Below are 15,319 nucleotides of genomic sequence, written 5' to 3'. Positions count from 1 at the left end.
AAAGCCACCCCCAGCGCCTCTGGGTGAAGCCTCCTGGTGTGGCCCGTGCTGCAGCCGGGCTCTGGCAGCACCACTGCCCCTGCTCCCACCGACACCTGCAGCAGGACTCGACCCTGTACCAACGCACTGGGGTGGGCGCGAGAGGGGCAGGGTGTGAGGCAAGCTGAGGCTAATGCATCCTGACCTGGGCTCAAACCCTTGCCCGAAGTGGGGTTTATTTTTTTATATATTCTAACAACACAGTAGCTTCCGTCTTCCTCTTAGGTTATCTCCAGTCAGTTCCCTCCCTGGCAGGTTCACAAGTCATTGAAGGAATTAAAGAAATCAAGACGCAACAGCCGAGTCCTTCAAGATACACGTGGCACGCTAGAAGGACCCAGCAGGGTGGTGTCGGACGTGGGAGCAGACTCTAGGTGCTGCGTTTCGTATGGATGAGGAGTTCCCTCTGTAAACCAGCATCAATAGTCGTAGCAGATTTGCCTGGCGGCAGGTCTGTGATGAGGGTGAGCTTGTTGAAAACTCCACGACCGAAGTAGTCAGCAACAACGGAGAAGCCATCATTAGAGCACTTAAGCTATTGGGAACAAAGACATCTGATTAACAGGGGGCTGAATCCTGCATCCAAAAGCATTCCTACCCGCCCTGCCGCATTCAGAAGACAGACAGCTCAGCTGGGTCACGTACAAGCAAAGCAGGGCTGTTATCATCCTGGGACCTTCCTGTCAGTGCCCAGCTACACTAAGGTTTTGTAAAAACTGATATTCACCCCTTAAGGCTGTTCACATTATCATGTTACTTTAGGAGAGGAACAGAATCTATGGGTAAACGCACCAAGCTGAATGCTGGGCTTTCAACCTGACCAGCTTGGCTCCTGTAAGGGTGTATGTTGCCTGACCCACAATTTTCCAATGTGTTCATTAGAACATGCCAGCTCTGCATGCTAAAGTCATTCTTTTCAACCCCGGGCTGAGGAAAGATCCTTTTCTGAGCCAATTCCACTGTGACCAACATCCTTTTCCTCCCTGAAGTACACCGCCATCTGACAGCCTAAGCCACTGTGCAGTGTTCCTGTGCACTGTTGAACAGCTGCTCTAGGTATGGTACTTGAAAGATTATCTCCACTTCCATTTTGAGACCACAAAAGGAGTCTTTGTGGATAAAAGTCATCTTAGAAACAGATCACTCAGCTCCCCGTGCTCTATTACCTGGAGTCAACATGACCCTGTTTGCAAAGCAGCTTGCCTTCTGTTCCCAACAGGTGCCACAGACAACACGCAGAAGCCTGAACTCCTGTGCTATTAACCCACAGCTATTTAAAACCTAGCAAGCACAAAGGGAAGACAGCGATGGTGACATCTCTACCTGATGCTGAAACTGATCGTGTAGGTCTCTCTTCTGCTCTTGGGCTCGAATCATGTCCATGACTTTGCGGTTTTCCGGCATGCAGGTGGGACACTCAGAATCGCTCTCGGAGTAGCTCTCAAAGCAGTGCTGATGGAAGGAATGGCCACACAGGAAGTGGACAGACGGCAGCTCCAGGGCACCTGTACAGATGCTGCATTTTGTCTTCTGGAAGATCTTGGGACTGAGACAATGGGAGCAAAAGGGTAGTAAAAGACAGAAAATGTTTTTTCTTAAATGTGCAGAACTAGACATCCTATTACAAGACAAGAAACCCTCAGGTCCAACCTTGTTTTGAGCTCTTCAATCTCCTGGCGGATCTTTGTGGTTTCTTCACGGTACTTCTGAATCCTCTGCTCATCCTGCTCAATCTGACGAGACTGCTTCTGCAGCTTGTTGATCAGATAATCCTTAATCACAGATAGCGTGGCTGTGGAGTTGTGAGCCAGAGTCTGCACAACTAGGATAACCAACAAGTGGGTACAAAAACAGACAGGGATTTGCAAAAAAGACACTGCTCTACTCAAAAATGCCACATAAAGGCCAGGGTGATGGTTTTACTATACTGCCAACCTCTTGATGTAATGAAAAAAGTTAAGCTTTGGAACATCTGGTAGGAGATACTAACCATAAAGAGGTGGCAGGGATCACGTCTGGGTGACTAGGGCAGGGGACCTGGCAGTAAGGAAATCTGGATTTTATTCCATCTTTGCCAACTCACTCTGGGTCTTCGGACAATTCACTTCTGTGCTTTTGACTTCCCACTGGAGGACAGGAATAAGGCTCAGTCACCTCACAGATGGGTTGTGAGACTTATTTCAAAGTTCCTGTCTTTAAATCAAGGAAGTATATTATTACCCTCTACTCTTTTACCCTTCGGTACAGGATACGAGGGAACTAGCTACGCCTTTGCATGGTCTCTAGCTGCATGAGTATGAGATCAACTATGTCCTCAGCTAGTATACTTCTGCTCAAGCCCTCAGTCTAAAGGGAGTATGCTCCATCCCTGTTCTCTTGTGGTAGGTTTGGTCATTACCAAGCAGTGGAGGCATGAGGTTCTTGTTTTCTATGTGTTTCAGCACTGCTGTGATGTATTCCTTGCAGTTCTCCTCCTTCCGGGCAAAATAGCTGAGAGCCTGTTCCCAGAGGCATGCCTCTTGGTCTCCATACAGCTCACATACCTCAATCACCTTCCTGTACTGCTCATTCTGCATGTGATAATGCATGATCTGTTGAAAACTGAAGGGAAAGGTAAGTTAGTTAGTCAATCCACTTTTCCCTTGTACTACAGCCTGGTGTCCCTATAGTAGCAACCACATAATCCCTCCTGCACTAATGCCAACCAAAGAGAACCAGCCCCTCCTACTATACTTAACACCGCCCTTCTAAAACAGTATGGATCCATGTAAATCTGTCACCTGAGGTAGGATCCCGTTTGAAACTCCCAGAGGACCTTTACCCTTGGAGAGCAGAAAGGTCTGTAGCCAAGTCACTGGGGGCGTTGAGATGGGGATGGGAAGTAGCACTCACAGTTTGCCCTGTTCATAGAGGTAGAGGACTCCATCCTTGAAGTTGTGCATCTGACATAAGACCAAGGCTTTATCAAAGACATCTCTGAACCTTCCGCTCTTCAGTAAGGTGATGGCTTCACTGTGAAGTTTCTCTTTGATCTAGGCACAAAACCAACCACAACACTAAGTCTCACGAGACAAAGATTTTGCCCCAGAGACCAGACACCTACCCCTAACAGCTGTTATGGCAGGAACGGACACATTAAGGCCCACAGGCCAAATCTGGCCCAACTGACTGGATCTGTCCTGTGGACAGGTGCCTGCCAGTTAATTGGATCCAGCCCGCAGCTGTTCCCAGCACAGATGCAGCTGCCTGGCTACTGCTTGGCTCCCCCTCAACTCCCATGGCTCCTCTTCTTCCTACCCCTGCTGCATGGCTGGGGAGAGTGAGAGGTAAGTTGCAGCTGGGCAGCTCCTGCTCCAGTGTGCTGGGCTCCAGCTCCCAGCTGCCTTCCACCCACTCAAACACCCCGAGTGATGAGCAGCCACCTGCAGGCAGCAGGGTGGGTGGAAGGCAGCTGGGAGCTGGAGGTCTGCACAGTGGGGCAGGAACCACTCGGCTGCAGCTCCCCAACCCTACCTGGAGCAGGCAGCAGGAAGAGGATGAGCAGGGGGAGGGGAGGAGCAGAGTAGTAGCTGGAGGGCTGGGACTGCACCAGGAGTAACACTGCCAGAAAGCTGTGCACTCTGGCCAGACAAGGGCAGGAACCCAGCAGAGGCCGCCCTGGGCAGGGCTTAGCCCTATGCAGAGCGTTGCTGGGGCAGGCAAGGGGGGACGCTCGCACCTGCACCACACTGCCAGGCGTGTTCTGCTGCATGCACCCCTGCCCTTCCTTCTTCCCCAACCCCCAGCAAGCTCCTAGGACCTATTGTACAGGCAGCAGCTCACATACCTCACGCCCTATACACAATATAAAAGCATAAAACTTTCTTTTGAGCTATTATGCAATTGCCTTTATATGCACTGCTCAAATGCACATAAATCAGGAAAAAATATTTTTTGAATTAAATGATATACTATACATTTGATTTTTAGTATAAGATTTGCTTTTCTATCTATAATATGTTACAATGACATCTTCTAAAAGATTGTGTGTGCATGGCCCTCGACAGGTCAAAACTCACTAAGTGGTCTTCGAGCCAAAATAATTACCCACCACCATCTCATGGCATAGAACAGGGGTGGGCAATTATTTTGGGCGGTGGGCTGCTTACTGAGTTTTGGCAAGCCATCGAGGGCCACATGAGAGGCAGCCAGGGGCAGATGAATATTAATTTTCTAAATATTTTAGGGGCCCCACGGGCCGGATAGAACGGCCTGGCGGGCCGCATCTGGCCCACGGGCTGCGTTTTGCCTGCCCCTGGCATAGAAGCTCCTCTCCTACCCTAGTGGACAGGAGGAATTCTGCTTTGATTTGATACTGCAGCAATTGCCTGTGGAAAAACAGCTTTCAGCACAGGACAGAGAGGGTGGAGATCTGCGAGATAAGGCACTTGCCCATGGGATTGTAGTTTCCAAAAGCTACAATGAGCGAGACCCCCAAAGGAATGAAGCAGTAATAGTTTTGTTTCAATGGGGCATAAAAGATGGGAGGGACTGGCCTGGCCTGGCCATTTTTCTGTCTAGCGTATCAAGCCGGGGTCATAACCAAGCTAACAATGCACAGAAAGCTCCCGGACTAGCAACATACAAGCAGAGAGCCTGGGCTGGAAAGCACTTTCTAGGTGCAAGAACAAAGGAGGTCTGACCTGTGGATCCCGTTCATGTGCCCAGTTCTGGAGCCGGAGTTCCAGCAGCGTGTCATAGACACCTTGGGAAGAGTCGTACTGCACTTCTGTCATGTGCTCCAGAAAAGCCTTCAGCTCCCGAGAGTTGTTTGCAAATATTGGAATGAACTCCTCAGAATTAGCCTTAAAGCAAGCCAGAAGGAAATTTTCACATGCTCTCCAGTCTCAAGTATACACTTCCCACCTTCTACAGAGTGATCTTAGCTAATCTCAGAGATCTGCCTCTTTCTTGACAAGCAGTACACATCCGGACCCTGAACATTCAAACCACTGCATGCCAAATCCTAGGAACCCCTTTCAAGTCACCGTGGTGGGAATTCTCAGTCCTGTCCAATACCACAAATAACCACACCCTTGCCCCCTCCCAGGTTAAGCCTCCAATACTACCTGTATTCTATCCAGGACAAGAAACCTCACACTGCCCCAACATTTTCTACCGCATTTAAGTGTAAAAATCATCAGTGAAAAAAGCAACACAAGAGTTGCTTCTCTCAAGTGTACCCTACCTTTTTCACCTCCAGCATCCCAGGCCCTTCACAGTCTCCTGATGGCCGGTAATCTGTGCACAGGATCTTCAAGAGTTCTGTGGTCTCATTGGGGACATGGTGCATGAGGATTTTGCCATACCGCTTCATATTGCTCTCTGCCTGGTCATAGGGCAGCTTGCCAATGTAACGCAAGGCCTCCTGGTAATTCTGCAAGAAGCAGCTGATCAGGCAAACCAGGAGCCACTTCCATCCTCCAAGTAAAAAGGTCAGACCTATCTGCCCTACAGGCAGCACTTGAAAAGCTCCTTTAAAAATGCCATAAATACCTTTTAAACCAAATGAGAACTTTGCCTATCATTGCTTTGCCCATCTCTGGGATCAGAGGATTGCATCTAGATGAGTGACACTGATCCTGGATACAACGGTGCTAACACTAGATTTTACATCAGTATTTCTCACACTAGGATATACACACCTCTGATGTTATGCAGTAACATTTCTAGAGGGTACATAGGGAGGAAGAAATGGGAAGGTAAAATATTGTATAAAGGGAGATAAACAGAAAACATATGAGCCTCTCTCTTACAGTGCATTTGTACTCACCAAGTACTCATTTTCTATTACCCATAACATGGAATAATAGGGGGAGCACAGCAATACAGCCAACAAATACAGGGAGACAACTCAAGAGTCTGAGAACTGCTGCCTTAGGTTATGTCCATTTCAATCCTTGGTCACATGCTGCTCAAGATCCTCCCCCTTCTCTTAAGGAGCACCAAAGGCACCTCTAACTTCTCTATTAACACTCTTTCATGTGAATCAGAGAGATCTGAACAGTACACAACCACAGCAGCTCTGTGTAGTGGCACCACAACTGTTCCCCGAGTACCTTACACACCAACACCAAATGGAAGAGGATCCATTATAAAAGAGAAGGGGTTTCATACCACACAGAAGACCCAGAAAGAAACAGATCATGGTATCCCCTCACCTTGATATCCTCCAGCTGGATTTTGAGGTACCATTCATGGTGCGCATGCTTTTCTGCCAGGTACACAGCATGGGAGTAGTAACCTGCTTGACGGAGCACCTTGATTGCTGTCTCCACATCAAAGTGAACTTCACTCTCACTAGTCTATAAGGAAGAAATGCAGGGCAGTGGGTGTGACAGGCTGACAAGCAAAGAACCTCAACACTGTTGCTACAGAAAGACTGGTTTACATGCCTGAACACTTGCTGACCAGAGAAATCCAGAGCAGCCTAAGGGCAAAAAGGGAGACATATAAGCAGTGGAAACAGGGACAGATTACTAAAGAGGAGTATACCTCCTCAGCTTGCAGTTGTAGGGAGGCAGGTAGAAAGGCCAAAGCTACCATGGAGCTGAGGATGGCATCCAAAGTTAAGGATAACAAAAAATTGTTTTTCAGATATATAGGGAGCAAAAGGAAGGCCCAGGGCGGAATAGGTAGGACCACTACTGACTGGGCAAAAGCAGTTGGTGACAGACGGGGGGACAAGGCTAAAGTCCTCAATGAGTTCTTTGCCTCAGTGCTTCTAAACCAGGGGCAAGACAAGCCTCACAATGGGATTGTAGAGAGGCAACAGCAGGGTGCTAGACTACCAAGCGTTGACCCTGAGATGTTGCACAGTCACTTGGAAGGACCGGATGAGCTCCATCCGAGGGTACTGAAGGCACTGGCTGATGTCATTGCACAGCCACTGGCAAGAATATTTGAGCACTCGTGGCGCACGGGCCAGGTCCCAAAGGACTGGAAAAGGGCCAAATGTGGTCCCTATTTTCAAGAAGGGGAGGAAGGAGGACCCAGGCAACTATAAGCCAGTCAGTCTCACCTCCATCCTTGGCAAAGTCTTTGAAAAGATTATTAAGGCTCATATATGCGAGAGCCCAGCAGAAAAATTATGCTGAAGGGAAACCAGCACGGGTTCGCAGCAGGTAGATGATGCCTAACTGATCTAGTCTCTTTTTATGACCAGGTTACAAAACACCTGGACACAGGAGGAGGGGTTGACATTGTTTACTTAGACTTCAGGAAGGCCTTCAATACAGCATCCCACCCCATACTGGTGAACAAGTTAAGAGGCTGTGACTTGGATGATTACACAGTCCGGTGGGTGGCAAACTGGCTAGAGGGTCGTACCCAGAGAGCGGTGGTGGATGGATCGGTAACGACCTGGAAGGACGTGGGCAGTGGGGTCCCACAGGGCTCGGTCCTTGGACCGATACTCTTCAATGTCTTCATCAGTGACTTGGACGAGGGAGTGAAGTGTACTCTGTCCAAGTCTGTGGATGATACAAAACTGTGGGGTGAAGTGGACACACCAAAGGGCAGGGAACAACTACAGGCATACCTAGACAGGTTGGACAAATGGGCAGAAAAAAATAGAATGCAATTTAACAAGGAGAAATGCAAAGTGCTGCACCTAGGGAAAATTGTCCAACACACCTACTGCCTAGGAAGTGACCTGCTCAGTAGCACAGAAGCAGAAAGGGATCTTGGAGTCCTAGTGGACTACAAGATGAACATGAGTCATCAGTATGACCAAGTCATCAGAAAAGCTAACTGCACTTTATCATGCATCAGCAGATGCATGACAAACAGAACCAAGGAGGTGATACTTCCCCTCTATCGGGCGCTGGTCAGACCGCAGTTGGAATACTGCATGCAGTTTTGGGCGCTGCACTTCAAGAGGGATGTGGATAACCTGGAGAGGGTCCAGAGAAGGGCCACTCATATGGTTAATGGCTTGCAGGCCAAGCCCTACGAGGAGAGACTAGGGCACCTGGACCTCTTCAGCCTCTGCAAGAGAAGGCTGAGAGGCGACCTTGTGGCTGCCTATAAGTTCATCACGGGGGCACAGAAGGGAATTGGTGAGTATTTATTCACCAAGGCGCCCCCGGGGGTCACACGAAATAATGGCCATAAACTAGCAGAGAGCAGATTTAGACTGGACATTAGGAGGAACTTCTTCACAGTTAGAGTGGCAAAATCTGGAATGGGCTCCCCAAGGGAAGTGGTGCTCTCCCCAACCCTGGGGGTCTTCAAGAGGAGGTTAGATGGGCATCTGGCTGGGGTCAGCTGAACCCAGCACTCTTTCCTGCCCGTGCAGGGGGTCAGACTCGATGATCTATTGAGGTCCCTTCCGACCGTAACATCTACGAATCTATAAACCTGCCAGTAATCATTAACACCTTTCATGCAAGATGAAGATTGAAGCTATACGTGGCCTGTGTTCCAGCTACACTCTGCCAAGATTTTTAAGGATTAATCACAGTAGGAATATTGCAGTCTCCCATACACAAAGCTTTAAAACTGCAAGTCTGGTAAATATGTAATGGTGCTAGGCCCTTGGAGATAAGCACATAACAATGTCAAGGGAGCTATTCTGCTATACTTGCATAGGCAAAGCTACCAGTACAAATCAGTCTATGTTACTATTACCCCTTTGCTAGTCCCCATGGTGACCTCATAATTTGCACAAATGTTTTGCCTTTCCCCATTACCTTGATGAACTCTTCCAATTTGGAACTGTCTTTGAGCTTGGTGTAGCAGTTCAGCAGCAATGTGGTGTGGTCTGCATTGGCCAAGGACTGCAGATGGAGCGTCTGCAAGTAGGCTGTCAGGTTGTGGATGCGCTGTGCATCCAGGAACTTCCGGATGACGTAAGATGGCTCTAGTTTCCCAATGGTGCTTAAAGGAAAGAAGAAATTACAGGAGAAAGGTTTGTATGGCAAAGTAAACCAGCAAGAGGAGAATCAACCCACAAGCAGGAAGATCAGCACTCAACCAGCACCTGTGCATCCAGAGACAAAAGTGCTTTCTTACGTAGAGCAGACAACAGACAGGAGATTCTGTCCATAGCTAAAATGACACTTTATGAAATGCAGAAAGTTACTCTGGGCCCCACCATAAAAGTTCCTAATACAATTTTATAAGCCCTGATATATATGGGGGAAACAAAGGTCACATTTAAAGCAAATATTTCAAGGATAGCAACTTCTAAGCATTTCCCAAGGAAATATTAACAACCAACCAGACTCAAGGTCTGTCTAGTCATGCCCTCTCTCTAACAGGAACCAGACTCAAACCTCAAGAGAAAAGATACAAGAATCCCTTCAACATTTGTATACAGAACTGGGATAATGTGACTCTCCTGCAAGGCACTTCTAATCCCAAGGAATCAGGGAAAGGTTTAACTCCTAAAACATGAGCTTTCAAACCTTCCCACATTTTATTGCTTTTATTAGTCATCACCTCCTTGAATTCCTATCCATATGGACATCCACTTCTTTGAATCTTACTCAGTTGTTGACATCTAAAGGCATCCCGTGTTAAGGAGTCTCAATTACACTGTGTGAACAAAAGTACATCCTTTTATCAGGTTTGATTTTGTTACCTTTCTATTTCACTAAATGCTGCCCTCTCCTTCTCTCCATTTTCATGGTCTGGGACAACAGAAGCTTCTGAGCTACCTACTCCATGGTATTAATCGCCTTTATCATATTGGTTCTTGCTTTCTTCTTTCTAAGGAAGTGGTCCCAAATCTCCTCACTCCCACTTCATTGAAAACGTTTTCCTGGCCCTCGATCATTTCTGTCCTCTTTCCGTAAGCCTCCTCTATTTGTGCCGTGCCCTATTTGAGATGGGATTACTACTACTGCATACAGAATTCCAGACAGTGATAAACATCTGTTTATACAGTGGCATTAGAACATGTTCAGGTTTAAGTCTATATCCTGTTCCTTAACATCTTGACTCCTATTCAGTTGCAGTCAGAATAGCAAAGATCTTCACTGAGTAATGCTTAGGCCCCTCTCCTGTGTTTATGCTGTAAATGTTGAACTCTGCAACATTAACTCCCTCATCATCATAGGAACTCCTTACATTAAGTCTGACTCTGGGTTTAGACAAACGAAAGATACCTGCAGATCATGCATACGCTATTTGCTTTCCTTTGCTCAGCATAGCCTCTGCCTACCGGATATACTGCTGAATAGCTCCATCATGGTTCCCTTTGTTGTACAGATGATCTCCATACTGCCTGAAAATCTCTGATAAGCCATCACTGTCCAAATGGTGACTCTTGGCCAGGTTAATCGCCATCTCAAACAAGTTTTTTTTGAACAGCATCTGGGGAACGTGAAAGAACAAGATTTGGACAACTGTGGCTTCCTCCCTCCTCCCAAAGCAGATATACTGTTTACCAGCCTTCAACTCAAAAGACAGAGGAAAAAAATGCCACCCCACAAATCTTCTCCTGAGACTTAAGCAGCTTGGACTTCTCAGTCACAAAACACAGAGCGAGAACAAGAGAAACACAGACAGAAGATGAGCCTCGAAGGTGGGAAGGATGTACTCAGGGAACGAAAAATAGGAGTCTCGCAGGGATAGACTAGAGGAGGTAGACTTGGGTCAACCACCGCTGTTCTGGTAACAACACTTCACAAAACAGAAACCTGGCATATGAGATTGCAGGGAAATGACCTCCTGACCAGGCTACCTACTTCTAGACCATGTCTCATTAAGGCACTCTCCTCATCAGATCACTTGTATGCTCCATTTCACCACAGCTGCTGTGCTTTCCTTTCATACTCAACCTCAAGCTGATTCCTCAGCCCCGCTCAGCGTTCAAAAACTAAAGAGGTCAGCTATATGGACCAAGGTGTCACAAATGTACTCAGTGACAGGAACCAGATTTCATTTTCTTATAGCCGACAGGCCAAAATAGATAACTAGGATGATACATTCCCCTCAGTACACAGAACACTCACAAGATGCATTGGTTTATACTCTATTCAGATTCAAAAGGCTTCTCTCACAACCCATGCAGCTGGACTTTTCAATATTTAAGTGAAAGATTAGATCTGCAGAATCTGAAAGTCACATAAGTACATTCAACCTTTCAAATGGAACAGGGTGAATGCTATCTCCATTCTGGACAGTGACATTTAATTTGCTATGTTCCTCAGCAGAGAGATGTCACTGTAGTATTCAGAAAGCAAGCTGTTTCTGTTTAATACTAGTCAAAGTCTTTTACAGGCAGTAAGCAGCACTGAGAGAGGCCTGCAACCCCTCAGTTATACAAAGAAGCTATCAGTAGATTAGTACTACATAACAAGTTAACCCAATACCTCATCTAATGAGTCTTTACAATCAGAGATAAAATACAGACTAAAAATTGTAAAACAAACAATGCAGAGTTGCCTGCCTCAAGTTTGGTTTGTGTATCCTTCTCTTGCAGTGCATGGATTTTCCCATCTCTGGTCAACACGTAGAGAGACCCCCACTCAGCTAATACATCAACCACATCATCAAAGATTGAGCTGTAGGCGATGAATTTGTTATACAGGTCATAGATGTTCAAGATTTGCTTGTCTGAACTCTGTGGATCACTCCCAGCAAACTCAGATCTGGAGAACAGAAGGAAGACAGAGAGAGTGTAAGGTACAGTCTCCTGGATTTCGACATCTAGTTATCAATAGCACCATCTTAACACACCCAGAACTGAGATGTCCTCAGCAGGCATGCAAGATTCTTCTTGATGTTTAACTCATAAATGGAGCTTTTAGGCAAAGCTCTGAACAACTCCACCACTATGGAAGTATTCAATTCTTATTCTACACGATGATCCTTCGGGGTCCCCTCCAACTACACAATCTATGAATCTATGTTTTATTAGGAAAATCAGTATCAGTTATAGAAAGAAGCAAACAAATCCTGCTGGATCTGGATGCTACTGCATGCTGCTACCCCACCATCCTCCAATGGCTTCTGCAAGTTCAGATGGATTCATAGGAGCCTTTATTAGGTTCTAATACCAAGACTGCACAATAATGTAAGTAGACAACCTAACATAACAAAGCACAATGGGAGTTAAAAGGAATAGTAGTTTTACACTGAATACATTAAATGCACTTGTCTACTCCAGGAGCCCTACTTTGGAGAGCACTTTGGGTCCTTGGAAACAATGATGAGGTATCCCCGATACCAGTGAACGATCAACTTCTGCCCCTCAAAAGCAAAGCAGGGACCCCGCTCATCTGGCTGGTACAGATAGACACATTCATTCCCTGCCACAATGAACTGGAGATCCTGAGAAGGGTCACTGAGGGTAGAGCAGCGCAAGCCACAACCATGAGTGTCCAGCTCCAGACGAGGATAATCCTTCACAGACAATGTGTAGCACTGTAGGGACACAGGCAAGATGCAGACTCAGGACCCAATGCAGCCAGTGAGCCACACCCTGGCGCCCGTTACAGTTTTCTCAAACTCACGCCTTACCTGGATGTTCTCAGTGGTTACAACAAAGAGATGTGTGGTTTTGCCAGACTGTCTGAAGGCAAGGCCAGTAACTGGGTAACTGCCTTCATGCAAGATCTGGGTCTTACTGTGTCGATCCCGTGTGATGTCCCCTTTTGTAAGCACTACGCTCCCATCTGCAAAACCTGTTGAAGAAAATTGACCAACCAGAGGTGTCAAACACTCTGGGCCAGATCTGGACTGGATCCACAGGCCATGAGCAACTGCAGGTGACAGCACTGCCCCAGTGCCAGGCAGCAACACAGACCCACATTCAGATGGCACCTTAAGTTCATCAGGGTCCTGGGACCCTGAATTCTGCAGCAGGCCTGCCCCCAGACCACCGCTGGTCCATGTGGAATGGTTCTGTGGGCCAGATCCAACCCGGAGGCAACATGTTTGACACCCTTGGACTCAACTATTTGTATTCATGGCACTTTCAGTACATTCACTAGTGAGAACATAAGGCAGTTCCAGGTAGCTGAATATTCCTTGGTTCCCATCGCAGCTAGATATTAGAAACGGGTGAGCCTGGGATCTTATTTCAATTAACTGAATACCACACTCCTACCCTGTGTAAACCCCAAGTGAATCTGTTTATTGATGTCTCCTGATTCTCAAAAAAAGTCTTGCTGTGTGGAAAAAGCGCAGTTGCCATTTCCAGGACCCTCAGAACCCCTGCATACACTTCCCTTTATGGACTGTTTTTCTTTCTTTACTCCCCTTTTGTTTTGCTTTGCTAGAATGGATGCCTAGTTCAGTAGAACCAGTTTTATTTAACCATTGTTTAAAATCAAACCCCTCAAAAGTATGTAAGTTCTGATGAACACAGCAATATAATATAAATAGAAACCACCTACTCAAAAATTACTGATTAAAATAAGTATTTTAAGTTGTGTTGTTAACACCACCTCGCTAGAAGTCCAAGGGTCTGAATTTAAAGCAAAAAACGTTAGAAGCCACTGCCAAGAGGAAGATTATGAAGTGATCTCCTCACCCACTTGAGCTGGGACTAGCACCAACACACACTGCAGTAAGAAATAAATATTTAGACTAGAAATTGCTTTCTACACATAAGAAAGGCAAGAAATGGAAAAGATTACGTAGAAAAGTTAGGATCACTCCATCATCACAGGCTTCTAAGAACCGGTTAGACAAATGTCCATTAGAATGGATTAGATATAGTTCAACTCATCTTGAAGCAAGTGAGTGAAACAGACAGAGCTGGAAAAAACAGTGGAAGACTATTTAATATGTTTTTAATACTATTTAAGGTGTTCACGTTTTTGCACTTAATTCAGCTTCCATTAAAGGACCTAGTGCTATGCATTCTTTCATGAGTACTCTCCTGTGTTTGCATAGAAACTCAAAGACTTCAGTCCAAGAATTTCCCCATGAAGAGCACCAGGCCCTTATCTCTTTTGTTCTCTCATATTTGCCCTGCAAATATTCCGTGGGAACATTTAAAAGCAGCCAAGGAGAACTATTACAACGGAAAACTGAAAAACGTTTTTCCTGAACAGATTTCCTGAACACGTTTCTGTTTTAGCTGAAGAGAACTCAAATTTCTCTAAAGCCCCTTCAGTTATAATTTAACTCCTACTAATTTACCACACGAAGGTAAAAAAACCCAAAACATTTGGGAGCTGTTTGTGCACCCTTAGGAGAGGGGTGATTTTCACTTACCAATAGCCATGAAATTAAGATTCTCGTGGACAGTTAAGCAGGATACAACTGTGGGTTTGTTCCCTGGTATTGCAGGAAAAATTCTTGTGCAAAGTGGATTCCCACCATCTCGCTTCTCCAGGTTCCAGACTTTAACCTGTGGACAGAGTTGGGATACGAGGAGAAAGCGTTACAATATGTTTGGATTAAAACCTCTTTTTTTCTCCCAGGCTAACAGGCCCAGGATTTACCATGCAGTCTTTTAAACAAGGAAGCTCCAGGAACTCTTCCTAAGAAAGGCAGGTATAGCAGCTCCCCTCCCCTCTGTCATTTGACTTACCAAGGGATTAATACCTTCTTCGTCTTCACCAACAGACGCCAAAATACTGTGCTGCTTCATCTGGTACAGGTGTGTGACTCGCAGTTTATAAGCCTGGAAGCTGCTAAGTTGAAGGGAACGTGACAAGAACCAGATCTGACCTTCCATATGTGGATGCTAGTCAAGGTGCTTCCATTACAACCGGGTGCTACCACACCTCACCCAACTGCGCCCTTCCTCGCGCTGTCGTGACTGGCAGCAGCTCGGACATTGTCCCCATTTCTCGCCAGCGGCGCAGCATGCCCGGGGGGCAACCGGAGACTGGCTGCTACACGCCCCAGAGGCGAGGGCTAGCGGCGGCCGGGCGCACAGTGGAGCGGCGCCTCACTCGAGCCCGAGCCCCTGCCTGACAGCCCAGCGCCAGGCCGGGCACCGCACCCCTAAGGCCGGGATGAAGCGCCCCGGGGACACGGGCCGAGACCGCCGCGCGGAGCCCGCTGCTGCCGGGAGCTGGTGACCCTCGAGCGCTGCGAGCGCTTTCCCAGCAGGGGCCGCCCGCCCAGCCCCACCAAGGATATCGCCGAAGACGAGGCTGCCGCGGCCCGAGTCGCAGACCGCGAGGCCCGGGGGCAGCGCCAGGGGCTTCCCGCCACCGTCGGGCCCGGGCGGCTCCTTCACCGCCTCGCGCTCAAAAAAGACGAAGCGCCGCCACTGCAGGTAAGCCGCCATCTTGGCGCGCGGCGGCCCGCGGAGTCACGTGACCGCGGT

At 47.3% G+C, this 15,319-nt stretch overlaps 1 protein-coding gene and 1 long non-coding RNA gene across 2 annotated transcripts; one reads left to right on the top strand and one right to left on the bottom strand.

Moving 5' to 3' along the window:
• Positions 1 to 177: 177 nt before the first annotated feature.
• On the bottom strand, positions 178 to 15,310 carry VPS11 (VPS11 core subunit of CORVET and HOPS complexes). Its single transcript, XM_014593434.3, has 16 exons — positions 15,130 to 15,310; positions 14,573 to 14,721; positions 14,254 to 14,389; positions 12,550 to 12,713; positions 12,206 to 12,453; positions 11,477 to 11,678; positions 10,247 to 10,398; positions 8,772 to 8,958; positions 6,240 to 6,383; positions 5,267 to 5,455; positions 4,722 to 4,883; positions 2,932 to 3,071; positions 2,438 to 2,640; positions 1,690 to 1,861; positions 1,363 to 1,585; positions 178 to 574 (listed from the first exon to the last, which is right to left on the bottom strand). Exons 1-16 carry the CDS (start codon positions 15,278 to 15,280, stop codon positions 410 to 412), a joined length of 2,787 nt encoding a protein of 928 aa, XP_014448920.1. The 5' UTR covers positions 15,281 to 15,310; the 3' UTR covers positions 178 to 409.
• Positions 573 to 1,485, top strand: LOC132246643 (uncharacterized). The gene is made up of 2 exons (XR_009458033.1): positions 573 to 743; positions 1,259 to 1,485. It is a non-coding gene; the product is annotated as an uncharacterized LOC132246643 (long non-coding RNA).
• Positions 15,311 to 15,319: the final 9 nt, after the last annotated feature.

The sequence above is a fragment of the Alligator mississippiensis genome, chromosome 16 (genome assembly GCF_030867095.1).
Source record: "Alligator mississippiensis isolate rAllMis1 chromosome 16, rAllMis1, whole genome shotgun sequence".
Lineage (NCBI taxonomy): Eukaryota > Metazoa > Chordata > Crocodylia > Alligatoridae > Alligator > Alligator mississippiensis.
Note: the sequence above shows the minus strand (reverse complement) of the source record. Positions and strands in the feature narration are given on the sequence as shown.

Excerpts from the sequence above, each read along its gene's own strand:
- VPS11 (XM_014593434.3), bottom strand. The coding sequence starts at position 15,280 with ATGGCGGCTTACCTGCAGTGGCGGCGCTTCGTCTTTTTTGAGCGCGAG. Across the intron at positions 8,959-10,246 it reads GCTATTCAGCAGTATATCCG|CACCATTGGGAAACTAGAGC; the intron begins GTAGGCAGAGGC and ends CTTTCCTTTAAG. Across the intron at positions 3,072-4,721 it reads CACATGAACGGGATCCACAG|ATCAAAGAGAAACTTCACAG; the intron begins GTCAGACCTCCT and ends TTTTGTGCCTAG.